The sequence below is a fragment of the Suillus clintonianus genome (assembly GCF_016758775.1).
Source record: "Suillus clintonianus strain FC179 chromosome Unknown DEU56scaffold_26, whole genome shotgun sequence".
Taxonomy (NCBI): Eukaryota; Fungi; Basidiomycota; class Agaricomycetes; order Boletales; family Suillaceae; genus Suillus; species Suillus clintonianus.
This window is the reverse complement of record NW_024539250.1, coordinates 260,968-287,227: the sequence shown is the minus strand read 5'-3', so window position 1 is coordinate 287,227 and position 26,260 is coordinate 260,968. Positions and strand designations below refer to the sequence as shown.

The following is a 26,260-nucleotide window of genomic DNA, read 5'->3' as shown; positions in this document are numbered from 1 at the left end:
GAGGATTATTAACTTGATGAAGGACTTGGGACAGCCTATGTTTAGCTGAAATCGATATAAAAGTAAGGTGTGTATTATGGTTCAAGAGATCCATGCTGGCCGAATGGCTTCCAGGAGTTGCCCATGCGAAAGACGGACGAAGAGGTACATCAGCGCCAAGACCGCGTATGTCCTTAGTGTCCCTTCAACCTTGTCAGTAAATTCAATCAAACGGTCTTCAGCTGACTTGCCGACCCACAGCATGGCACTAAGCATAAGTATAGACCCTAAAGGAGTTGTTCTGAAGTGTAATTTATCCAAGTTGAGTTTGAAAAGATCTTTTGCGAGGGAGAGATAGTCTTGATAAGTTCGTTGGGTTCGTGGGGCGCGATAGTCGCGGCTTTCAATATCTTGGAGCGGGGTGAGTAACGAGCTGTCATGGCGTGAAGTTAGCTGAAAAAAAAAATACATAGACAGTCAGGGTAATTCAGTGAGGCCCGTGAAACGGGGGAATTTATTATCTGAGACAGGACCCAAGTAGTGGATGGAGTCGCCGCGGCAACGCCCGTAACACACAGACAGTCCTAGTGGTCGGGTCGCGACCTAGCGTTGCTTATCAGATAACGAAGTGGGTCAATATTATCAGGCCTCTGGGGGAGGAGTGAAGGAAGGGTCGCAAAATGGCTTGATTGAAGAAATATGCCAAAACGACAAATCGTCAACTGTGCAATAAGTATGCGGCGATATTGGTCGTTGCGGGGAAAATGCGCCCATGGCTCATTATTAATAAAGATAATATCATACCATCTTGGCTTGACGTACCATGTAATCGGAGACATGGCATTCCGTATGAGCGCGAGTCGGTCGTAAAGGGGACAATGGTTGAACCAGGACAACCCTTCAGTCACTGCAGATCCAGTCAGCAGGCCAGAAGTGTCAACAAAAGTTCACCCGACCACAAAGGAAATGTGTTGCTGACAAGACTTGAAGAAGGACGCAGTGAGAGTCTAGACGTTTAGTAAGAAAATTGGTTGATTCATTAATATTGAGAATCATGCCACGGGTCTTGAGCTGCCAGTGAGCACGAGGTCATTTTTTATTATATCCAAGGAGTTTGTGTAATGGCTGTAGAGGTTTGGGGGAGACGCCGATCATGAAAAGTAGAAGCTGCCACTGGCAGTGGCAGTGGTTGATAAGCGAGAGCATGGCGGACGACGCGCCTGCCACCGCCGCCGAACGTGGTTTAGGCCCAGAGCAGTAATATCCACTGCTTCCATTCATACCAGTAGTACACTAAGATAGTTTGAAGCATAAAAAGCACCAAATAATTAGCTCAATGTATATTTTTATTGGAGACCGGGTGAACTGAGCTCCCCACTGGCGAGCTTCTGTTAACGTTGCTGTGATAGCGATGGGATTCGATACATAAAGTTCTGATCCATGCCAACAGCAGGGAGCAAGTATTCCATGCATAGTTATATCAATAAACCAAGCAAGTGCCAGACGTCAAGAGTCTTCATTAATATTGAAACTACAGTACAGAGTCACATTGGTTTATGTATGCCGTTGTTCTGCTTTATGCCTGGCCGTGCTTGGTTGTCGCTATGCACATGTCTCATAATCAGCCATGAATTCACAGCTATTTAGAGAGTAAGCAGAGGTGCGCGTTTCCATACCATATGATATCAGCCACTTTGGGAGTATTCTGTACCGCCCACAACTCAACAAGGGTGCAATAGATATCAGGGTTGCTGGGAAGCGTCCCGGAACCTGCAATCTTCAATTTGAACACAATTGTCAGATAGAAGATCACGGTGCTATGCATGCCCGAAGGCCCAATTCGTTTCGTTGCTCTGCTGCGGCCAAGAACGGCAGAATCAGGCGGCGTGAGATGAGCGCTCAAAGGACTGTGTGCGCCACTGGCGTTCTGACAGATGTGTGACCGAATACGTCTCTAAGGGCGGGTCGCCACTCGTTTTAAGTTCCACAGTTGTACAAGCAAACAGAGGCGCTGAGTGAATTAATCTTGATTCCGGCCTATAGAATTGAAAATAGCTTTTGCATTGATATGCGGCGTTGTCAATGCGATGCAGAAGTAGCAAATCGTGCTTATCTGATATCTCTCGGAGTAGGCACGACAAGAGTGCGCAGTTGATGATAGATACTGCCAAGGCATCCACGGTCACATCACAACATGGCCGCCTGATTAGAACAAATAAATGAAATCGAGGGGATCCGTGCTTGTCGTGGTACCTGGGGATTGTATTGTAGATCGCCCATTTGTGCTCGGCTTCTTGATCGTCTGATCATGTCGCAAGAGCCGATACCCTAATTTCCGAAAAAGCCAGGCGCCTAATAAAGGGGATCCTCAAGTATCCCACTGGCAGACGATGAACACGACTACAAAGCCCCACCCGATGCCACCAAATATGAGCATTGCAAACGATATGAATCAGAGAAGTGTTGATCGTCTTGTTATATCGCAAGAATCGTGCGCTAGTTTCCGAGCGCCAGGTAAACCTAAAAAATGGGGATCCTCCCATGCCCATATCGACCAGGCGGTCAACAAAGCCCCGCCCGACGCCAGATATGAACAATGAATAAGGTGGCAAATCACCACTAGATGGGGGCATTGCAACCGATGTGGATCTGGGAATATTATGAGAGAATGCAACGACGAAAAATAGCACCTATGAGCCTGACATCAATTTGTGAACTACAATGATCAAACAAATTCACAAACCCCCTCATTAACAACGAGTGGGGTACACTTTTAATACCTCCACTCTGAACGTTGACTGTGTTATTCGAGCCACGAATAAAACCCAATCAAAATCCGCACCACACGGTGCAAAGTAGCAGTTTTTGGTAAACCTAGCGCAGTTGTTGTGGTTCTGTTCGGCCAGGACCGAGACTGTCGACGGTCCGATGTCGAATAGAGTAGTTAGGGACGTGGCAATTGTCGCGACTGCCAAGTGAGCTTTCCCGGATACACGCCGGGAACACCGAGGAAGCTGCAAGCATGACGGTCGACTGAATTAGCGCGTGGTCCGAACATGTGAAAAACACCCACATAATTGAAACCACTCAATATTCAAATACTCAACTCATTGCACAAACATCCTTCTGTAGCGGGAGGTTCCGGGTCCACCCTCGGAGAGAGCTGAGGAGTCAGAGAGTTAATGAGTACCAGGGGTCGGAGTGTTCAGAGTCGTGTGCTCCGAGCCCCATCGTGTTGTCATTCTTCATCAGAGTGTCTGGCCAGTGTATCAGGAATTCCGAGGTTTCATCGACCCAGACCTTCGTAAACCAGCCATATGCACTGCTATATCGGGCCGGAAAGGATAGGCTACACGGAACGGATCCGATGGAGCTCAGAAGCCGTTTTCAGTCCGCATTAGGGGCTCACCTCGTTGGCGCAAAATGCAACAGAATTTCACTTTCACTGACCAATAGTGAATGATCACAGATTGCAGGATGGGAAAGGGAAAAGGATGTGAGTTATCGCAAGTGACAACATTATGAAGTTCTTGGATCCACGCCAGGAACAACGCGAAGGCTGAGATCCACTACGAGCACCACCGTTTGACTGAATTAATACATAGTCTGAACGGATAACAACAACCAGGCCTTCTTAGGCTAGCCGTGTATGCTGCTTGCGGGCCGAAACAGAATGGACGCACTGACCGGATCCAAGGGATTCAGAAGCCTCGTTGGTGGCAAAAGTTGAATAATTTCGCATTCACTGACCAATGTGAGCGAACATCGTCACAGCGGGCAGTGAAACGAACTGGATAGTCACCTAAGTCACTCTGTTCGCGAGTGACTGCATTATGAAGTTCCTATAACAGCGAGAACGCTAAGATCACTGCAAGCCCCGCGGCCGACTGAATTCAAAAATCAACCCATATTTCAAACGGTTTAAAACAACCCACAGTACGCAACTCGCCGCAAGGAATTGGTTTAATCAACCCGGGCCTGGTGGGTTAGCCATGTGCAATGCTGGCAACGGCGAACAGAAAAAGATAGGACACACACCTCGGATCTGACGGGGCTCAGAAGCATCGTTCTGAACATTAATAGGGGCAACCATCGAAGTAAATTTCACTTTCACTAAGCGATGCGAGCGAAGCCTTGGTGATTGTCACATGGGTGAGACCGAACAGTCGCATAATTGTCTCTGGAAAGAATCGTCGGCAGTGACCGCATTATGAATTTCCTGGATCCGCGCCAGGCTAACGCTCACTGCAAGCAATACGGTCGACTGAATACACAAAATTAACGTATTCCGAACGGATGAAAAACACCCACGTGAGTTGCGAAACATATCTAATTAGCACGCAACTTGTCGCCAAACAAAATCGGAAGTCCACGGTTCAATCGACCCAGGCCCTTGTAGGCCCGCCATGTGCACTGCTGGCGAACCGAAAAAGATAGGGCTCACAACGTGGATCCGAGGGCCCTCAGAAGCATTGTTCTCATAAACGGACTGGTGCGCATTAGTCACTCACCTCGTTGGCGCAAAAAGTCGAAGAATTTCACTTTCACTGACAGATGTGAGCAAGCGCAGATCGTGGCATGGGAAAGTAAACTGACTGAATAGACTATCGCATGAGGTTCGCTGGAACATCAATGGGTATCCAAGGTACTTGTTCCGCACGGTGTTCTTACCGAGGACGTACGTAGAATGGGGTTCGGTAGCGTCAGCAATATTTTCTAAATGTCAGAAATGAGCAAACCGCGCCCTACAAGAACAGTAAAATTACCTTAAATCGCATCGAGGATTCTTCCATCTCTTCGCTTACGAACGGTGCTAAGGGGGGAGGATCAGATGTGATGTGATATTCCTGGTTATTTGAATCAAGCTAGATCAGACAATGTGAATGATTACACGAGGGTGTGCCTGCGCTAGCATATAGAATTATATTCTGGGGCTGTTTAATCAGCCATTTTTCATTTGGAAGTGCATCAAGGAGGGGTGTCGTAAAACGCATTCCATGAGCACGAGTCTGTTATCAGGGTAAACTTTAAAATTAGAGGAGAACGTGGTCACATTTAACCGAAATGCGCACACCAGAATTGTAACCGAATTATTATCCTGTGATCGATGAGTTTTAGTAGGACGCTAAGGCGAGAGATGAACAAATATGACTTGGCTCCATAACACCCTTCACATCCATAAAGATCTGCTTCGTAGATTGCTCACGGAACCAAAAGGAGCGAACGCTTGCTGCATCCCCGGGTCAATCAGTTAGCCGACAATGTCCTCGCCGGTAGCTGCGTTCCTGCCGAGGTCAAGAACGGGTTCGATATCGTTGGCGAGCGCCAAGCCTCGGTTACGAGGAAGTTCGAAGACTGTTTCAGCGTGGCCACACGCAGAGGCTGGGGATGATCACCAGTTGTGCCTGTGCCTGTGATATAGAAGTGGCGCTTTTGGTATCACAAGTCGCTGCGATGACCTGGGCATGTTCGTCTTCGGAAAGTTATGTCCAGCATGGAAAATGGCAACCTCAAATATGAATCTGTACAATTGGTCGCAAAGCTTAGGTGGTACAAAACGCGTACACGATCAGACAAATGAGACACAGATGGAGGCAGCACCATTGCTGCTTCAGTGAGTTCCTGCAGAAAGGACTCTTGATGAGAGGCGAGGAGTTGCTAAAGCGAACCTGGTACTGTTGAAATTGGGGTCAAGGACAATACGAACGTGCAAAAGCACCTACAAAGACGCAAAGTAGAGGTTCCCCGGTCAACAAAATGTAGAAGAAGACCAGATAACTCGTTTGTCTGAACTGTGCAGTTGCTCCGACTGTGACTGAGTCTAGGCTGGGGCTAGACCTTGTAGCTCTACTTGTAAGTTCTAACCCCTCAAACCTTCCATATTCAACAATAAGTGGGGGTCACTTTCCTTCTGACACGTTTGACCAAGGACTGAGGACACTACCTGGACCAAAATCAGAGACCGTAGACGCGTGCACGCAAGGGTTTTCAACATTATAACCCTTCCAGTTCATCACGATGGTGAGCACCAAGCATTCCGGACGAGACAGAAACAGGATCTAACGAAGCGCAGGTTGTTCTAGCAGCATCAATATGCACTAAAGGCGGGAAGGGTAAGTTTACCTACCAATCCTCCAAATTGATTCCCTGACATGCACTTCCAGCGGTGCTTTCGCGCCAATTCCACCCAATGACGCGCACCCATATCGAATCCCTACTCGCATCCTTCCCAAAGCTTATTCCGACAAACTCCCAACACACTTCCGTAGAAACAGCCCAAGTCCGCTACGTCTACCAGCCCTTAGAAGACCTTTACATCCTCCTCATCACTAATAAAGCTTCCAACATCCTTCAAGATATCGATACCCTCCACCTCTTCGCACGCGTCGTGTCTGATATGTGTCGCACTGCAGACGAACGTGAAATTCAGAAACAGAGCTTTGAGCTGCTTGGTGCTTTTGATGAGATCGTGAGTATGGGTTACCGGGAACAAGTAAATCTTATACAGGTGAGGAGCATATTGGAGATGGAGAGTCATGAGGAGAAGATTCAAGATATCATCGCAAGGGTCAGTGTACATCAGTCAGACTACATGGCCCCCACTCATTTATGACAGAACAAAGAAGCTGAAGCCAAAGAAGAGCTCAAGCGCCGTGCGCGCCAACTCGAACTCCAACGTCGTGAGCAGCAGAAGCGTGCTGCAGTATCTGGCAGTGGAGGCAGCTCATATCTTGGTGGTGGCATATCTGGATACTCTGCTGTTCCTCAGCGTTTCGATGCTCCAGAGGTGCCTGCAGCACGTACTGCATCACCTGCACCTGCGTCCAGCGCCCGCACCCCTCCATTCAAGGGCAGTGGTATGAAGCTCGGCAGCAAGAAGACTAGGCAAGCAGAGCTCATAGATGCTCTCGGCAGCGAACTAGTCTCCGAGGAGCTCTCAGCCCCACCCACGCCTCCTATCCCCGAACCATCCCCAGCGCCAACTAACACAAGGGGTAGCCTTCCCTCCATCACAGCAGAAAGGTGAGTTCTCGCCCTCCCCAATTTCAATCCCCGCCAATCCATGTCTAGCGTGCATATCGTAATCAAGGAACACATCTCCGTCTCCCTCATGCGCGAAGGGGGTGTTCAATCGATGGAGGTCAAGGGCGACATGAATTTACAAGTCTCTGACCCCGCTTTAGCGCACATCAAGCTCGCAATCCCGTCCCCTATCACCGACTTTGGCTCAGACCTCCAATTCAAGCAACACCCAAACGTCGCCAAGTTCGCTCCCGGCCAGAAACGCATCGTCGCGCTCAAGGACCCCTCCCGTGCTTTCCCCGTTGGACAAGCACTCGCCGTACTTAAGTGGAGGTATGCAGGACACGATGAGTCCTTGGTACCCTTGTCTAGTAAGCTCTCTATCATATCTTCTCATTAGTGTGCTTAACTCACTCACTACTCAAGTCAACTGCTGGCCCTCCCCCTCAAATGACGGCACCTGCGAGGTCAACATCGAATACGAGCTCGAAAACGAAAACGTCACTCTGCATGACGTCGTCATCTCCATCCCCCTCCCGTAAGTTCCCCTCCTCCCTACTCACTTTTCACCCACTCACCAACACACCTCTAGCACGGGCTCCTACCCCAGCATCACCACCACGCAATGCGACTACACCATCAACCCCGCCACTCACTCGCTTGACTGGTCCATCCCACTCGTCTCCACCATAGCGCGCAGCGGCACGCTCGAATTCACTGTCGGCGGTGACGACGCGAGCATGTTCTTCCCTGTTCGCGTGTCATTCGTGGGTCGGGGAAGTATCGCTGGCATTGGGGTAGATGCTGTTTCGAGAGTAGATGGTGGTGAGGATCCGGCGTTCTCTGTGGATGCTGTCGTCACTACGGAGAATTATCTTGTTATTTGAGTGCTCTTTTGTGTTGTACAGGAAAATACATCATAATATGACTTGGATTCGCGAAGCAGGCTTTTGCTGTATCAGATATTATACGTGTCTACAGGTCTAGATGAGCATGTTATGAGCTGTAATACATCGGACATGATATATTTGAGATTAGTGAAAGGCTCGAGCTGAGCGCAAGAATGATCACTAGTATTGGCTGCATCGCTCGGTCACCCGTCCTAAGCCTATCACCCTTCTGTCCTCTCCACTGTAAACTCAGCGATTACTCGTTCGATACCAGTGTTGATAGAGTAACGATTACAGTAACGAGACACCCAGAGTACACGGTCGAAATCAGTTTACCAGCAGACATGCGACCGACTGGTTCCATTTTGTCCGGTAGTATTGATTTTGATCTGCCCTTTTGAGGGTGGCTGTCGTGAATCGGGATTAGGTGAAGGAGGAGGGGAAACATGATCTTCATCGCGTATCACATCATCCGGGCCAGGAGCACCCACTGCAGCGTTTTCGCTGTCAATGGATGCATGAGACCTGGAATATATCGAGAAAAATGAGATGTGCATACCTGTTTACCCTGGGCAAGAGAAACGTCGACGATACTAATAGCAGGCGATGCGTAATCTGCCTGAGTAGGCCACCAGGTTGATAATTGGTTTAAGCGAGATTTGAAGCTTGTGGAAGCAATGGCAGGTGATTGGATGGTTGGTGGTGCTGGTGTCAGTTGAGGCCAAAAAAAATTAGTCGAATATGTGATTGTGGTAGTCCCTACTCACATTCCCGAAGGGATTTATATGTGAATGAGGTAATGGCGCTGTAGCAAGGAACTGCAAGGGAACCGTCGAGTCAGCTGCAAAGTAAACAGGTAGAAGAAACATACGTCCAGGGGGTTATTAATACGAGGCTCATCAACGTAAACAGGACGGACTGCATCCGTACGAGAAGAGAAAGGAAGAAATGTGCGTAGAAAGCGCAGGAAAGCGAGTGGGCGCCTTGGGTTGGAAGCACTGGAGAGAAGGACACAATCAAATGAGAGTGCTAGACCACTGATCAATTACTGACTACATCGTTCTGGCCAACACGATTGATGATAGCTAAAGCTATATAGCCAGCAATTGTCAAGGTCCCCTCTCTATCATACAAACGGTTCAGCGCAACATCAATAGCTCCCATCACATAAGATGTAATAGAATCATATAGCGTGAGCTCAAACCGCACCTCAAGGTCATCGGGAAGCAGAGAAATCGAGGTGAGATTGGAAGTGAATTTTCTCTATCTGGGCGTCACAACACGTAAGGCGCAAGCCGTGCAATAACAGACGCACGTCCTAAGATCGATTGACGAAGCCACGGATAACTGTTAGTGTGGGGCAAATAGAGATGAGTCAGAATATGGTAGTGAAACAACGGTCGCGCACCTATGAAACTTTTGTCCGCTGAGAATCGAGCAAATGAGGCTAATCATATCAAATGAAAAGCAATGACATAATATTGGCTCGTCGAAAGAGAGAGGAACACCAGTCCCGAATCAAGTCCAATCAGGTAGTTGAAGCTGTGATTAGGTGAGTTGGAAGATAACTTTCATACAGTACTCATAACCTTACCGTGAGTTACTGGCTCACGAACTCGTCGTTCCCCAGTCATAATATCTAAGCTCCCAGCGGGTTGCACTGGCTCAGTCATTGGATCGGGCTGGTGAGCTGGAATATCCTTAACGTGATCCTAAGCAGAGACGAAAAAAAAAAACATGTCCCAAGACCAATGTGGTGCCATATAGGCGCAAGATGACATGGCTCAACGAGGGTATCGTGAATGAAATTGTCCTTCAACACTTGCAAGAAAAGACAATATCATTATCGGATCCCCCGCCCTTGGATATGGTATAATATGGGCGGCGAACTTGATCTTGATGTTTGTTGTGCCACGCGATGAACATCAATGTCTAAATATTAATCTTCTGATAAGACAAATGGACTGAGGATATGCAGGGCGCTTGTAACTCACTGAAGTAACTTCAGGAAAGTGGTTGAAGAGAAGGCCGGTACTCATAAGAAATACGTCGATTTCGAACAAAACTTTGGGTCCTGATCTCGTGACTGACTTTGGACCTGACTTTTGAGGTACGAAAGCTTCATGCCGGTCTGGATCAACGCGCTCTGGGCACGGTTTTGAACATTTACTCGGACCATAAAAAGCCAGACGCGGAGAAGAAAGACCTCAAAGTGTGCAGCTGAAAGCTGGTCTCGGGATGGCAACGAGTCTAGCCCAAATACATGCTGGAGCGGACTCAAACTTGCGCCGGGGAGATGGGGGAATGAGGTGAAGAAGAAATGAAGATCTTTGCGACAAGTGCAAGCCTATCTATAGCGCACGAGCCAGGATCTTTGCAAGTGTGAGATCTGTCAAATTCACGTCCTGAACATCATATATCAAACCTTGTGTCCAGCGTGCTGGGCGTGGTAGGGACGAGAATTGACACGACAAGTGCTCCACGCAGTCTGATCTGAAAAAAAAAACATCATTAGACTGCCATTGGAAGGAGGCATACCACAAGAGCTCTACAAACACGGTGTGCGTGCATGACAGGCACTAGTACTAGTACTGTGAATGTGGTGAGACATACATTTCAGCACTAGTGCCAGGGTCTGTACACAGACGCCGTTATAAACAGGGTTGAAACAGGGTTGGTTTAGAGTTGGTTTCGGATCTTGAGTGACAGCTATGATGTGACACATCACATAAGCGGTTGTGACACGACAGCACTCTCGTGCTGCTGTCTCCACACGTAGCAGAATCTATCCTTTTTGCCATTTCTACTGGTTGTTCTAGATTTCCAGCACAATTGCCCTACGAGTCACGAAGTCCGTTCCTCAAGACGCGACACTAACGAGAAATTTGAATCATACTTGTCGGATCTCCAGCTGTTGGCGTCATTCAAGTTGCTAACCCGAGTCTGGTGTATGTACACTTCAATAGTGTGCGAGCGAATTATCGCAGGCCAGCAATAAGATACATGTTTCATACGATGAGTGATGCCCAATCCTTTGCACGCCTTCATCAGTCATTTTACAGTTACTTGACCTATCCATATTTTATCGGTGCTGCGGTTTGTCTTGGTATGGCTGTCGGGAGTAAATGCTAGGGTTTACCTTCCTGAACTAGAGGAGGATCTTCCTCGAGCCAAATGACGGAGGATATCGATGATCGATGATCTTTGCCAGCACTTGACAGTGGTACTCCAACACTACGTGCCGTCGAGGTGACGTGGCACTGATGGAATAGAATGTCAAATTTGAAGTATACATGGTGGCCAGCTCTCACACTGAGGGCTTGAAAAGCCAGTCATAACTTGAGGATGTACTTACAATGAGTTCTCTTGCGCTCGTCCTATCAGCCATGTTGCAATTGCCAGATATACCCATTTCTGACAATGCGCGGCTCGTTGTCGGTGCTTTGATTTGTCTTGGTATTATAGGAATAATGGTTCAGGCTTACCTTCCTCAATCAAAGAACGGCCTTGCTCTTCCACCTTCCCCTTCCACTTGGAGGCTTCAGGGACACTTCCTGCCGCATCGCAAGTAAGTTTTCATTTAATTCATTGTCTTTCAATATTTCAATGCTGATCGTGTCTTACCCCTGATCAGGTCATTTGTTACTATAGCGGGATGGATTGACGAGTACGGTCCTCTGATCACCGTTCGGTCAGGACTTAAGAAAAGTGTGATTATTGGCCGTTACAAAGTCAGTCAGTCCATGTCGAGTAATCATATCCAAACTCATAATTCTGTTGTAGGCCGCCATGGATATCATGGAGCATCAGGGCGCAGCGCTAGCCGACCGCCCTCGCAAGATTGCTGCTGGAGAGATATTTAGCGGCGGACTGGGCCTCACCCTCACACCCTTTGGAGAGAAGTTCCGTCAAAAGCGTAGGTTAGTAGACCGCAACACATCTCCTGAGTTTCTTTTCAACGTGGTGCAGAGCACTCCATACGCACCTCCAGCCTAAAGCAGCTGAGGTTTATCAGCCCCTGCTGATGTCACATGTGAAGAACTTAGTCCTCGACATTCTTAATGATCCATACAATTTCCAAAACCATGCGATCAGGTATGCGCTTTCTGCTATGACCGTACACTGCTTACAGGTGTATTTTGAAGTTATTCTGCGACGACAATTATGAAAATTGCATATGGGAGTACTATACCCACTAATGCGACCGATCCCCTAGTCGGAGAGATGTACCAACTCATGAAGCTGGTTAGTTCAATCCTGCGTCCGGATTCTTACCACCTGGTGGACTCGTTCCCGTGGCTCAAACACCTTCCTTGGTATGGCCGAGAATTGAAACGAGGGTTTCAGAGGAGCAAGCGACTTCACATTGGTCAGATGAACCGAGTAAAAGAGCAACTGGTATGTATCGTCTCGCCATTCTTCTAATAAAATGTTCAAGTCGTTCTGCAGCAAAGCAAGGCGGACATTGGGCCTTCGTTTATGAGATACATGCTAGAAAATAGCGAGCTCCATGGCTTGACAGTGGACGAGACGGCTTTTCTCGGTGGTGCCTTTTTTGGAGCTGGATCCGATACGGTGAGGTGTTTTTGTTGTGTCCAAAGATAAGTATGTGGCTGAGATAAAGGGTCAGACTACTTTGTCAATGTGTATAGTACTCCTGGCAGCCGCAAATTTCCCCGAGGAGCAAGCCAAGGTTCAAGCCGAGCTCGATGTAGTCGTCGGAAGGCACCGCGGTAGCTCAATTTCTCATTGCAGTTCGTGCAATTCATTGATCTCTGCACTTAAGCGCCGACATTTGCCGACCAGCAATCCCTTACTCGCTTACATGCCTTCATCTCTGAGGCTGTGAGATGGAGACCGGTTGCTCCTAATGGTTAGTATGGTCATTGTGATTTGTAAGCACAGCTTCTTCTGATGATCACACTGCAGGATTGGCTCACCGAACAACCAAAGACGTGATATGGGCAAGTGATCTTCGAACAACTTACTTGTGCGACTGATGATCTGGCATCAGGAAAAATACTGTATTCCAGCTGGGACTACGGTATTCGGCAACCATTGGTAAATAGCGAGCATCGACTCTACACACGAGATGTCTAATGGTCACTACCTTATTAGGGCTATCTGTCGGGATCCAGAAGTCTTTCCCGAGCCTGACACGTTCAAGCCTCAACGCTGGATTGACGACAAAGGTCGCCTGAGAGACGATTTAAATAATTTTCTCTACGGGTTTGGTCGGCGGTAAGCACCGTCTTTCAGTCATTCGTTCTTTGAATGACATTCCTTGCAGTATATGCCCTGGTCAACATGTCGCGAACAGGTAACGCTATATGTCTACATACATGGCGAGTCTTCCAGGCTCACTTCGATTGGTGCAGATCAATGTTCATAAGCTCGGTCCTAATTCTCTGGGCCTTCCGGCTCACTCTGGATCCTACACAGCCGTTGGATGATACGGGGTTCATGAATTCGGAGAAAACACACCGGCCGTGCACTATTAAATTCGAGTTGAGGATTCCGGAAGAAGAGCTTAGGCGCATGATGAAGAATTATCCCGAGGAGGTCGTATCAGTGGACGAGATTGATCGCCACTAGATAAAGAACGAAGAACCTGTTCGGAAATCCGAATCATGCCTTTAGGACTAGTATTCAAAATAATTTACATTGTCACTTGTTTTGATTATGGGCTGTGTATTATGGCTGTCGATTATGCTTTGTTGTTATCAAGTTTCACCGCGCGGTTTATTCCAGGCAGATCGGCGAGCACTTGACTTAAGCTTGAGACACCATACTCAAGATATTCAATAAAAAACCCCAGCACACGGTCGGAATGGAAAGAAGAAACCGAAGCGGGGTTTGAGAAGAGCAGGCGACTCCACGTCGGTCAGCTGAACCGAGTAAAAACAAACAAATGATATGCATCGTCTTACTTCACATACAGCATCTAATAACTTGTTCCGCGACAAAGTAACGTGGACATCGGCCCTTCCGCAGCACATTGTAACGTGTAACGATTAATTGTTATACAGTAGATCCGAGTCACTTCTAAGCTAGTAGCACTGGCACGGGACGGAAAATCGTATCATCAGATTCGCCATCCTGCAACCCACTCATTATTTTTAAACTACGCTTGCCAAATGAGCAGGTCTCCAGCTGTCCGAGACGTCATTGCCCGACCCTCGCACTGGGTGTAATGATTGACTGTGGGGTATGACCGTCGCGGGGGTTGTACTCTCCATTAATGTTGGTACTATTTGCCATGATTTGGGTAGCTTAGTCAGCAGCGCAGAGCATTCATTGTCAGAACTTCGCCTTCTCCGAGCAATGGCTAAGTGTTACCCGTAATAAAGAAGGAACGACTGTCTTCCTTCTGTTAGTATCATCTGACTAGGGGACCAAGTGTTACCAGGTGCGAGCGAATTAAATATTGCTGTTGCAGGCCAGCAGTGACATACAATGAATTGTCTCCAATCCTTCTTCAATTGGACTCCTCCCAACCTGTCACGGTGCATTTCTGATAACGTTTCTTGGCGCCGCAGCTTGTCTTGGTATGGCAGGAGTAATTGCTTGGGTTTACCTTCCTAATCCAGAGAAGGGTCTTCCTCGAGCCAAATGGCGGAGGTGGCGATCCTTTGCCAGCAGATTTGGTGTTCAATAATGTTTTGGTCCCGTGGCTACAAGAGACTAACGGGCCATAGGGACGTGGCAGTAATGGAATAGAATGAAATACGCTGGCTAACTGATTAAAAGCTGGTCCGTCCCTGGCATCAGCATCGTCGGTTTTGCCTCACTAACCCTCGACTTGGAAAGGCACTTACAATGAGTTCTCTCCAATCCTTCTTTGTGCTCCTCCCATCAGCGATGACAAAGCTGGTTGACTTGTCCGCACAGCTCGTTGTCGGTTCTGCGGCTTGTCTTGGTGTAATAGCAATAATTGCTCAGGTTTACCTTCCTCAATCGAAGAACGGCCTTCCTCTCCCACCTTCCCCTTTCAATTTGAGGCCTTGGGGGCACTTCCTGCCGCATCACAAGTACAAGTTTTGCATTTACATGATGCATTCTCTTTGAATGTTCATGGTGTCTTATTGCCGGTTAGGTCATTTCTTACCATAGCGGGATGGATTAATGAGCACGGTCCTCTGATCACTGTTCGGTCAGGACTTGGGAAAGTCGTGATTATCGGCCGTTACAAAGTCAGTCCTTCCACGCGCCGAGTTGTCGATATTCAAGGTCATTATTCTGTTGCAGGCCGCTATGGATATTATGGAGAATCAGGGCGGAACTCTAGCTGACCGTCCTCGTATGATTGCTGCTGGTGAATTATTTGGCGGCGGACTGAGCATTGCCTACACACCCTTTGGGGACAGGTTCCGCCGGATGCGTAGGTGAGCAGTCCACAATACTTCCCCTAAGCTACTTTTCAACGTGATGCAGAGCACTTCATACGCATTTCCAGCCTAAAGCAGCTGGGGCTTATCAGCCTCTGCAGGCGGCAAACGTGAAGAACCTGGTCTTCGACATTCTTGATGATCCATACAACTTTCAGAATCATGTGACAAGGTGTGTGCTTTCTGTCGTGACCGTACACTGCTTACAGAGTTTAAAGTTATGCTGCGACGGTAATCACGAAAGTTACTTATGGGAATACTGCGCCCACGTCTGCGACTGATCCCCGAGTCATTGAGATGCGCCAACTTAGGAAGTTGATTGACGGAGCCCTGCGTCCTGATGCTTTCTACCTTGTGGACTCGATCCCGTGGCTCAAACACTTTCCTTGGTATGGCCGAGAATTGAAACAGGGATTTCAGAGGAGCAAGCGACTTAACATTGGTCAGCTGAACCGAGTAAAAGAGCAAATGGTATGCATCACCTTAATAATCTCCACACAAAATAAGTCTTTCCACAGCAAAACAATGTGGACATTGGCCCTTCGTTCACGAAATATATGTTAGAAAACAGCGATCTCCATGGCTTGACAGAGGACGAGACGGCTTTTCTCGGTGGCTCCTTGTTTAGAGCTGGGTCTAACACGGTGAGGTGTTTTGGTTGTGTCCAAAAAAAAGTTTGTGGCTGAAATCTGGGATCAGACTACTTCGGTGATATGCACGGTGCTCATGGCAGCTGCATGTTTCCCCGAGGAGCAAGCTAAAGTTCAGGCAGAGCTCGATGCGGTCATAGGAAGGCACCGAGGTAGCTCAATTCCCTCCTGCTGTGCTGTAAAATCCATTGATCTCTGCACTCAAGCGCCGACATTCGCCGACCAACAATCCCTTATTCGTCTACATGCCTTCATCTCTGAGGCTGTGAGATGGAGACCGGTTGCTCCTAATGGTTAGTATAGTCATCGTGGTTTTGTACCTATAATTTCTGACAGTCGCTGCAGGATTCCCTCACCGAACAACCAAAGACGTGAATTGGGCAAGTTATCTTTGAATAACTTATTTGTGCGACTGATGACCTGGTATCAGGAAAACTACTGCATACCAGCTGGGACCACGGTATTCGGCAACCATTGGTAAGTATCGGGCTTCGAATCGAAGTATGACAGACCTAACGGCCACTGCCTTAGGGCAATCTGTCGAGATCCAGAAGTATATCCCGAACCTGACGCGTTCAAGCCTCAACGCTGGATTGACGAAGAAGGTCTCCTGAGAGACGATTTAACCAATTTTCTCTACGGGTTTGGTCGACGGTAAGCACTATCGTTTAGCTATTCATTCTTTGAATGACATTCCTTGCAGTGTGTGTCCCGGTCAACATGTTGCGAACAGGTGAAGGAATCTTTCTACGCACATGATCTTTCGAGCTTATGTCGATTGGTACAGAACGGTATTCATAAGCGTGGTCCTGATTCTTTGGGCCTTCCGGCTCACTCTGGATCCTACCAAGCCGTTGGATGACATGGGGTTCATGAACTCGGAGAAAGCACATCGGCCGTTTACGTACCGGCCGTGCACCATTGAGTTCGAGAGGATAATTCCAGAAACAGAGCTCAGGCACATGATGCAAAATGATCCTGAAGTCTTGTGAGTGGGTGGGATCGATCACCACTAACAAGAGAACGAATCACCAATATCTGAACCATGCCTTTAGGACTACGTAGTACTCAGTAACTCATCTTGTAACTTGTTACGACTGTGGATTGTGGATGGCAAAATGAATTCCAAACGAGCTGCCCGAGCGCTGCACCGAGCGATCTAGTCACTGGTTCGTGACGAGGACATGCCCCTAGACCAGTGTGACGTCTGGCTATCGGACCTAGCCAAGTTCGGGCTTACGGATGATGCATAAGATCATTTTGGTTATCCGATATTGCACGAAAGCAAGTGACCGTAATGTATAGATCATTCGTCTGTTTTGTCTTCTTCTGGCGCAGTGCGTACATTGTGCGATACTGGTCTATCTCTGACCGCACAAGCGTAGAAATCTCCATCATTGCCCACCCTAAGTGGTACCCACATGAACCAATGGTACAACTTGTTCATTCTTACGCACAAATCACCGGTGCATATTAGAAGCGATCACGTTTGGTTCTGAGGCAACAGGCTGGAGAATACGTGTAGCCGGAATCATAGGTGTACATGTCGGGGATCCGGGAGGCACTTATACAGTCTCAAAGTCTGAAATAGCCAAAATAAAGTATCTTTTTGGCAACAGGCTGGATGCTACACGTGATGGCGTCAGATTGTCTCAAGAAAGCGGTAATGAACGAGGTGGGAAGACGCACGAAATTGATCATATGCCAATATGCATGAACACTATGCGCTGGTGCAATGACATATCCTTGTCACTGGCCAACGACTGGACCGCTCGGTGCAGCGCTCGGGCAGCTCGCTTGGAATTCATTTTGCCATCCCCGCACAAGTTCTTGTAGAATGCCTCGACTAAGCGCTGCACCGTACTATCATCCACGCTCCATAATGTCCCAACTACACTCTGCACCCCAGCAAATTGCAGGCCAGCCGCCAGGTGTACCACTTCGTCAGGAGTGTGAAAGTTACCGACTGCGGTTTCGCAGGCAGAAAGAAAGCCAAATTCATGCCGAGACAGATCCATTTGTGAGATATCGAGGAGTGAAAGGGGTTGGTCGCGCATGAGAAAGGCCGACTTGAAGGGTTCTGTAAAGTTCTGTGTCCCGTGGCACGCAAAATGAAGCCAAGTATTATCTTGTAATGCGCAGAGTGCTCTCGATTTCGTTGCCTCAACGCTCGTTATCTTGGTGAAGGAAACAGTTGGGGGAGGGGGCAAAAGACTCCGCACCAATTCAAGCTCAGGCTCCACAAAATCCAAAGTGAATGAATGACCGTCTGGGTGATTCTGACCTATGGCAGCAAAAGACACTGACAAGGACCTGTCATGACTTCTGCGAGCCCTGATGAGCGCGGTAAGCGATGGCGTGTATGAAGAGATGTATAGCTGCGAAAGGGATTGTCCGTGTTCCCTGTACTCGCCAGCAGCATGCAACGGCAGGAAATTGAAGAGATACGTCGGGCACCACCATATTCGGGAACCTGGTCGTGTACATCCGCCCAGATGTTCGACCACCGGGCGGACGACGTCGTTCCACAGCGTCCTCAAAGTTTTGACCAGCTCTGGTTGGGCCCTTTTAGGACCAGCATCTTTTTCAATTGCCTGTTGGAAAGTAGACACCAAAGTCAGGAGTTTCTTCCAATTGGTAGGGAGTTGAATGCTAGTCGGAGGTTGCTTGTGTGTGATAATAATGGCATCGCAAGAAGCCTCGCTTGTAACGAGCACGACGATAGGCCCATCACGAGCTGCATCTTGGAGATCGGAGAACAAGGGGGGAAGTAGGAAGCGAGAGAAGCCCTCGATATTCCGAATATCTTCTACAACTCTATTCCAGTCCTCCACTAGACGTCGGTACCGGCTTTCTTCTGCTTCTACATCGACTCTTGGGGTCCCTTCTTGATGATTCGTAGGAGGTGTATCAAGGAGGGAGCTAAGGTCTCTGAATTTCTTCATCAGCGCCCCGGCATGATCGCCGCGTTCCTGGAGGTTGTCAAGAGGCATGCGGAGTCGTGTCATCTGGGTCCAAATGACAGTCCTGCCTTGTTCCAATAACTCGACAGCGCGACACACATCACCGCTACGAAGAGCACATGATGCAGCATTCACGGCAAGCGTACTTGGAAAATCCTTCATGACATCGTGACGAGACGATACTGAAGCTGTGACAGACATGTAAGCGTCCAGAAGCTGCATGGAAGTCGCATAAGCCTCCAGTTGAGTATCATGTGAATATTGATCGGCATCGCGAACCCAGCGTAGACTTGCTCGCAGGCGAGGTTGCAATCCTCCGGAGACAAGATTTGCTGCTGCCTTGCAGTGATGCATGGCAGCATTCAGACTATCAGTATCTTCGCCAGTGCGGTCAAGTCCGGATTGATGAAACAACAGATAGACAGTAGCTAGTAATTGATGGGCCTGTAATCGACGAGGATCATGTTGCGTCAACAGAGTCAATGCACAGCGAAGATTCTCTCGTGACTCGTGGAGGTCTTCTACATTGCGTCGGTGCTGGAAGCGGGCAGAGAGCGTAGATGCAAGGTTATTTAATAACGAGGACCGATCTGCGTGACCGACTGGATGTAAAGCCAGCGCGTCCCTGTGAAGCATGATAGCCTCATCCAAGTCTTGGCCGTTGCCTTGGTGCTCGAAGCGGGTAGAGAGCACATTCGCAAGGTTATTTAATGACTTGAACGTAATTGCGCTACCGACTGGATGTAAAGCCAGTGCGTTCCTGTGAAGCATGATAGCCTCATCCAAGTCTTGGACATTGCCTCGGTGCTGGAAGCGGGTGGAGAGCGTAGATGCAAGGCTATTTAATGACTTGGACCGTTCTGGATGACCGACTGGACGTAAAGCCAGCGCGTCCCTGTGAAGCATGATAGCCTCATCCAAGTATTGGGCATTGTCTCGGTGCTGGACGCAGGTGGAGAGCACAATCGCAAGGTTATGTAACGACTTGGACCGATCTGGGTGACCAACTGGAAGTATGGTCAGTGCATCCCTGTGATGCATGATAGCCTCATCCAAGTCTTGGTCATTGCCCCGGTGCCGGAAGCGGGTGGAGAGCACATTCCCAAGGTTATCCAATGACATGGACCGATCCGGGTGACCGACTGGATGTAAAGCCAGTGCATCCCTGTGAAGCACGATAGCGTCATCCAAGTCTTGGTCATTGCCTCGGAGCTCGAAGCGGGCGAAGAGCATAGTTGCAAGATTATTTAATGACTTGGACCGATATGGGTAACCAACTGGACGCAAAGCCAGCGCATCCTTGTGAAGTATAATAGCATCATCCAAGTCTTGGTCATTGCCTCGGTGCTCGAAGCGGGTGAAGAGCACATTCGCAAGGCTATTTAACGACGCGTCCCGAGCTGCGTGACCGTCCGGAAATACAACCAGCGCTTCCCTGAGAAGCGTCGTGGCCTGGTCGAGGTCTTGGCTATTGCCTCGACGCCCGAAGCGAGTGTGCAGCAATACACCCAGATTGCATAGGAATTGCCCTCGGAAATCATGCACAGCGTCGTAACATCGCAGTGCATCGTAATGAAGGGAAATCACTTCATCTAATTCATGGGGATCATTTCCCTGCAAACACAGCTCTGCTAGGTATACAAGTTGATCTTGCCATGACGGAAGCATGGATGCAGCGGGCTGCATCTGCCCAAGATCGTGTTCATCATTGCCTTCAGCTCGATGCAGAGAAAGTGTGTCGATTGCAAGCAAAGCTGCTCTGTAAATGTGGCTGTTGGAGTGGCAAATATCGAGGACCTCGCTGAGTAATTCTTCCGCCGCATCAGCATCCGTTCCAAGTCCCTGTTTCTTGAACCGGGATAGCAGAGCAATGGCAAGATGGAGCTGAGTGATCGGTCGGTCAGGATGACCAGTTGGGCGCAAGTCCAACGCATCTTGAAAAAGAGAGATGGGGACGTCGAGGTTGAGGTATGTTCCATTGACTTGGCAACTAAGAAACTTCGCCACAGCTAGATTGAACAGTGCTGCGGGGCGGCATGGATGATTCATGGGGCAGAGATCAGAGGCCCGTTCAAAGCGCGTTATGGATTGGTCTAGATCCCCAGTGTTGTGTGTCCTTCGGTATCGTGCGAGAAGACCATGTCCGGCGTCCGTCCTCAGTACTAACTCATGCATGTCATCGGACATAAGCTACGCATCACAAGCACTCAGCATCAGAACATTGGACTACATTGATCACTCACGGTAGTAAAGGGGCGAATAACTGCGGCGTCGTTTTCATCAGAACGTCGTTGCTCCACTGTCATAAGCAGCGAAGTGCACGAGGATACGACTTCCTCCTGCTTGGGCTGAAAGATTATAGCTGTGATACTCGTCAACATCTGTCAGACGTGATACAGACGTGACTGACCACGTGACTTTTCGCTGCGATCGAGTAATTCTCCTACGGAGATATTGAATGTGCGGAGGACTTCTCCTTGACCGAGCATGGGATCCAGTTCAAATGAAGCGTACACGCTGACCCTAACTAGAGAGGATGGCTCGCATGGCCTAGAGTCCTTCTCAATGCCTGCAGGAAAGACGGGATCAAGGACAACTTACAGAGGTATCCGCTCGTTCCACTTGACGACACCCTGGTCTACGTGCACAGGTTTGTTGGTTGTCTGGTATTCGATACCATCATCGGTCTTTACTACCACATGGAAGCCGGCGGGGATCCGTTGGAGACCAAGAGTCAGATCAGTTGCATGAATGGCTTGTGGAAGTCCTCAAGATTTGCGGAACTGTGTTTGATACCACATACCAGTAACGACGACTTGTTGCACTCCGCGGAGGTGTCTCTCTCCCGGGTCCTGGGGGTCTTCTGGGTGGCTTGCTTCCTCACCCAGGGCTGGGAGGGTATTATCGAGTGGGTACACAGAGTTTATTGCGAAACGAAAAGCAGAGTAATCAGGAAATAAAGTGTCTTCAGAATGGTTTTGGGAAATCATTGGTATGTTCAAATTGCTGAATGAAGATAGATAGCACATACTATTCATGGCGATCACGTGCACGCGGTTGGTCTCGGGGTCCTGGGTGTGTTCTGGATGGGGAGGGCGATCATCGAGAGGATGAGTTTGCATAATATGCATATGGCTGAGGGATAGATACAAACTAACGCTTGAGAGTAAGACGCGTACTGGTATGGAAAGCCTAACGTCCGTGTTCTCAAATCAGTGTCACGCATCCATTAAATTTAATAGGGCTGCTCAATTCTTGGCAGCCCAGCCCTGCCCAGCCGAGTTCGCCTGTCGCTTAGATTCGCAGCCACTTACATGTGTTACGAAACGACTCAGAACTCGTGAGCCGAGTCCAGGCAACTATGTTCATCTACAAGTAATCCTAGGGAGATGTGCAGGATAGGGGTACCTTCGGATGAACGTTTGAGATGAAAAACAATCTGACAAGTTACTTGGACTCTTGAGTGGTACATACCAGTACCTATACCGTGACGCATCATGACTGTATACAATAGAGTCCTACAAGTCCGAGACAAGAATTACTGATTTACTGTACGTGTGCAGGCGAGTAGCAAAAAAAATCCCAGAACGAAACGAAACGAAACAACGGGGAACGTCATACTCAAAAAAATTAGGAGGCAAGGTATCAGGTATCAAGTATCAAGTTGTCCAACGAACACCAACCAGCATCACTTCGTCACCGATCGCACCCCCTTACCAGACCTTGCCCACCCATCTCTCTCCTTCTCCCTATCCTTGTCTGTCCCAGGCGGAGACGCGCTTCCATACTTCGAAACCCTACGCACCAAACCCATCTCATCCGTCTCCAACCCCCCACGCTCACGCTCCCTCACCCTCGGCGATCCTGTTCCACCAGGTGACTTCAAATATCCCCCACCCTCCACCGTCAAATGCCCCATAAACACCACCGGCAACGACATACCCGTACCCAACCCCGCAGATTTCGGCTTCCTCCGAGCATCAGCATCAGGCACAGGCGTAGCCGTCGCAGGCTCTAACATCTTCTGCAACGCAAGCAAACACAAAAATGCATCGTTCCCCGCGTTATGTAACGCACATGGAGGATCGATCCCTAGGGAGTGTAAGAGCCCGCCTAAGGAGAGCGTGGAGCCTTGGGCGCGGAGTTTGCCTGTTTTGGGGTCGTGCATCGTTCCTCGTTCGCCGGTGTTGAAGAGTGCGCGTTCGAAGGAGGCGGTGTCGATTATGAGGACGTTGTGTGGGATTTCTTGGGGGTTCGTTAGTGGGAATGCGGTGGGGTGAAGGTGAGGTGGGGACGTACTAATTTTAGTCTCTTCGAGGCGTTGGATGTCAGAACTGACGCCGTGTCCTACGAGGACGAGGCTGTTGGCAGTAGTTTCCGTGTCTGGGCTTACTAGGCTGCTGTAGAGGACGTCAAGAGCCAGAAACACAAGCGCTGTGCTATCCTACCTGATCACAGACTGTACGACCTGCGGTAACTTTGTTCTTGGTATTATTTGGCTTTCGCCCCACTACGAGGTGCTCTGTAAGGAGGGAAGAAAACGCCAACAGAATGACGTACAGCATACTACTCCATGTGTCAGTTTAGCATGGGAGGTGGTCTAAACAGGCATACCTGCCAGGGGTACGTAGGACAATGTTTGTTGACGATCTTGTCCACGTAATCACCGATGATATAATGGCCCTTCCTGCGTATAAGCACATCAGCCAAGCTGTGACGCCCGCAAATATACAACCCACCGATAATTCGACTCGGGCACAGGAGGCCATGCACCAACCCTGCAAACCAAATCTGTCAATCACCCCCACAGAACAGAACAGTCACACATACGCATCAAGATGCCCGCACCGAACAGCCGCATACCCCCATTCCAAAAACGTCGCTGGATTCCTCTCGCTCCACTCAAAATCGATCGCTAAAAACGTCTTATCGCGCTTCGCCCATAATTCCCGGATAGCATTTGGCTCTCCAGCGCGTATCCGAGTTTTAAACGCTGCGAGCGCTACTGCTGGTAGCGTCGTGTACAGTTTCTTGTATGTCGCCCAGTCTGCGACGTTCCGAAGATGTCGTTGGGCCGTCTCAAAGTGCGTGACTTTGAGCATATTATCGGGTGTTGGGAGAGTCTCGCCGAAACTGGGCCGGTTCTTCGGTTCGTAGGTCAGCGAGTGAGAGGGGGGAAAGGACGCACCGAGTCTTGATCATTTTGATAAACGCGCCGACGGTCGTCAGTCGGGTTACGATGTGCGCGCGGCCGGTCCATGAGTCGGTGATAGTAATAACAGGCCATGAAAATCCCAGAAACTGCTCAAACGTCTCGAAGAATTGTCCCCATGTCCGATCGTACCTGTGCGGCTTGATAAACGCGTCCTGGACACGCAGTGAAGGGACAGACACACCATGGGATATTGTGCAACTGAAAGTAACCTATGTAGGCAGAATACACCTATGGCATGATAAACCAACTGTTTGGCAAAAGAACTGGAATACGCACAGACTGAAGATCGTATTCCCAACCTTCTGGATTGACGAGACGAAAATCTGCCATAGATATGAGACGACGTTGGCTCGGTCAGTGTACGAATAGGTCGGTAGCGTTACGGGTAAAGATTCTGCACGGCAACAAAAAGGAGAAACCAAGCCGGACACACTGCGGAACAAAACTCGGTTTACATGAATGCTGAATGTCGCTCAAGTCGTGTTTACGGCATATGTAATACTTCCATTTGTACTGGTATGAAAAGCGTTTTTGGGGCATGGAGGGGTTCTAACGGCACATGCCGAAATAGCCTGCGTTTATTTGTAGTTTGTATTACTTAAGTATCGCATACTTACATAGGATAGACTCAAAAAATGGGGAGAGGACATGTCGTTTCATTCATATACACAAAGCAGTGATGTTACAAGGAAGCAAGAGCAGGTAAGTAGAACCTACAAGACTGGAAGAAGACGAGTTAGCAACGGAATAGGAAGAAACGAAGACGAAGGGTCAGAGACTTGAATGGGATCCCGAAGGATCAACGTCCAGCGTGCAAGCACGTCGCGTCGAAAAGGTTTTCTATCCTAGTAAACACGTCGGACATGTAAAAACTCACCCAAACGTCCACGTAACGCGCCAGCGAATCCTGCAGAAGGAGTTAGCATCGTGCAACAATGCAGAGTGAAAAGATCAGAAAATAGTTCGCGTTATTCTCATAACCTGCATGCAGGCATCGAAGTGAGCTGAGTTTACGAAGTTGTTTCATCGTAGAAAGGACCAACATTAAACACATAACGAGCACTTACCATGGTCACATTGTACATGGAAGACAAGAAGACTTCGGAAACACCCGAAGTAATATCACGCTTGAACCTACCCTAAACTCAGCCACCCACTGAAACTATACAGGTCATCTTCAATTTCCCCACGGTCTGGTACGCTACACGGTGAGCTCATCCGGAGGACGCACCGCAAGACACACAACCTCGCCATCTGAAGATGCAGATCTTCGTCAAGACCCTCACAGGGAAGACTATCACCCTCGAGGTGGAGTCTTCTGACACCATCGACAATGTCAAGGCCAAAATTCAGGATAAGGAGGGGTACGCTCTATAATACACTTGGTACTACGGAAATATTAATATTGTGAACAGTATCCCCCCCGACCAACAGCGTCTCATCTTCGCTGGAAAGCAACTTGAAGATGGCCGCACGCTCAGTGACTACAACATCCAGAAGGAGTCTACTCTTCACCTTGTCCTTCGGTGCGTCGCGCCCATCTAGTCTCATTTCATACAAACCTCATATATCCATAGTCTCCGTGGCGGAATCATCGAGCCATCACTAAAGGTCCTCGCATCCAAATACAACTGCGACAAACAGATCTGCCGAAAATGCTACGCACGTCTGCCCCCTCGCGCAACTAACTGCCGCAAGCGCGGATGTGGACACTCGTCACAACTCCGCCCGTGCGTCTCTCATTTCTTCCTTTCCCTAATGTAAAACTGATTTTACAACCCCCAAATAGCAAGAAGAAGTTGAAGTAGTCGACTCGCTTTGGGCGTGCTGTGGGGACTATTATGGGACATCCATGTGTATTCTCTCTTTTGCTCGCATATGCAACACATGATCATTCCATGTCGTTTTGTGGAGCTTCTGTGTGATTTCTCCGCATTTTCTGCGTGTCGTTGATAATCATTACTACAGTTCTTTGTCGTAAGAACAACCTAGCATTATTATGACAGGTCCCCATTTCCCATCAGATACACGGCAGCAGGCACGAACCCCGAGGGCGCAAGCCTCTTCCCTGTTGGCGATTCAGAGGCTCTCAACGAATCCATTACCACAAACGGCAATTCGATGGCGCCCGTTGCAGCAGCCTCCATAATAT

At 48.8% G+C, this 26,260-nt stretch overlaps 6 protein-coding genes across 6 annotated transcripts; 4 read left to right on the top strand and 2 right to left on the bottom strand.

The window, feature by feature from the left end:
* Window positions 1–5,827: 5,827 nt before the first annotated feature.
* DEU56DRAFT_797095 (uncharacterized protein) lies at window positions 5,828–7,971 on the top strand. The gene is made up of 7 exons (XM_041352928.1): window positions 5,828–6,000; window positions 6,053–6,092; window positions 6,144–6,547; window positions 6,596–7,002; window positions 7,051–7,373; window positions 7,429–7,540; window positions 7,595–7,971. Exons 1-7 carry the CDS (start codon window positions 5,998–6,000, stop codon window positions 7,887–7,889), a joined length of 1,584 nt encoding a protein of 527 aa, XP_041209714.1. The 5' UTR covers window positions 5,828–5,997; the 3' UTR covers window positions 7,890–7,971.
* Window positions 7,972–11,248: 3,277 nt separating this feature from the next.
* DEU56DRAFT_941235 (cytochrome P450) lies at window positions 11,249–13,645 on the top strand (the record flags this gene model as incomplete). The annotated part of the gene is made up of 13 exons (XM_041358914.1): window positions 11,249–11,460; window positions 11,527–11,623; window positions 11,676–11,812; window positions 11,862–11,987; window positions 12,038–12,290; window positions 12,342–12,467; window positions 12,523–12,625; window positions 12,679–12,765; window positions 12,822–12,847; window positions 12,907–12,953; window positions 13,011–13,133; window positions 13,183–13,212; window positions 13,271–13,645. The coding sequence occupies 13 exons, from the start codon at window positions 11,249–11,251 to the stop codon at window positions 13,485–13,487; spliced, it is 1,584 nt and encodes a 527-aa protein (XP_041209713.1). The 3' UTR covers window positions 13,488–13,645.
* Window positions 13,646–14,711: 1,066 nt separating this feature from the next.
* On the top strand, window positions 14,712–16,922 carry DEU56DRAFT_911558 (cytochrome P450; the record flags this gene model as incomplete). The annotated part of the gene is made up of 13 exons (XM_041357303.1): window positions 14,712–14,929; window positions 14,989–15,085; window positions 15,141–15,277; window positions 15,327–15,452; window positions 15,499–15,751; window positions 15,799–15,924; window positions 15,980–16,082; window positions 16,137–16,223; window positions 16,276–16,301; window positions 16,361–16,407; window positions 16,462–16,584; window positions 16,634–16,663; window positions 16,718–16,922. 13 exons carry the CDS (start codon window positions 14,712–14,714, stop codon window positions 16,920–16,922), a joined length of 1,578 nt encoding a protein of 525 aa, XP_041209712.1.
* A 564-nt stretch (window positions 16,923–17,486) lies between these two features.
* On the bottom strand, window positions 17,487–21,521 carry DEU56DRAFT_282063 (CHAT domain-containing protein). The gene is made up of 4 exons (XM_041345460.1): window positions 21,304–21,521; window positions 21,137–21,255; window positions 17,620–21,083; window positions 17,487–17,557 (listed from the first exon to the last, which is right to left on the bottom strand). Exons 1-3 carry the CDS (start codon window positions 21,380–21,382, stop codon window positions 17,628–17,630), a joined length of 3,654 nt encoding a protein of 1,217 aa, XP_041209711.1. The 5' UTR covers window positions 21,383–21,521; the 3' UTR covers window positions 17,487–17,557; window positions 17,620–17,627.
* An 847-nt stretch (window positions 21,522–22,368) lies between these two features.
* On the bottom strand, window positions 22,369–24,608 carry DEU56DRAFT_797044 (uncharacterized protein). The gene is made up of 10 exons (XM_041352927.1): window positions 24,385–24,608; window positions 24,290–24,336; window positions 24,082–24,237; window positions 23,724–24,026; window positions 23,633–23,671; window positions 23,508–23,580; window positions 23,454–23,459; window positions 23,342–23,403; window positions 23,193–23,293; window positions 22,369–23,138 (listed from the first exon to the last, which is right to left on the bottom strand). Exons 1-10 carry the CDS (start codon window positions 24,436–24,438, stop codon window positions 22,582–22,584), a joined length of 1,398 nt encoding a protein of 465 aa, XP_041209710.1. The 5' UTR covers window positions 24,439–24,608; the 3' UTR covers window positions 22,369–22,581.
* Window positions 24,609–25,241: 633 nt separating this feature from the next.
* DEU56DRAFT_281877 (ubiquitin-carboxy extension protein fusion) lies at window positions 25,242–25,986 on the top strand. Its single transcript, XM_041345458.1, has 4 exons — window positions 25,242–25,472; window positions 25,524–25,634; window positions 25,686–25,838; window positions 25,898–25,986. The coding sequence occupies exons 1-4, from the start codon at window positions 25,369–25,371 to the stop codon at window positions 25,914–25,916; spliced, it is 387 nt and encodes a 128-aa protein (XP_041209709.1). The 5' UTR covers window positions 25,242–25,368; the 3' UTR covers window positions 25,917–25,986.
* The last annotated feature ends 274 nt before the right edge of the window (window positions 25,987–26,260 follow it).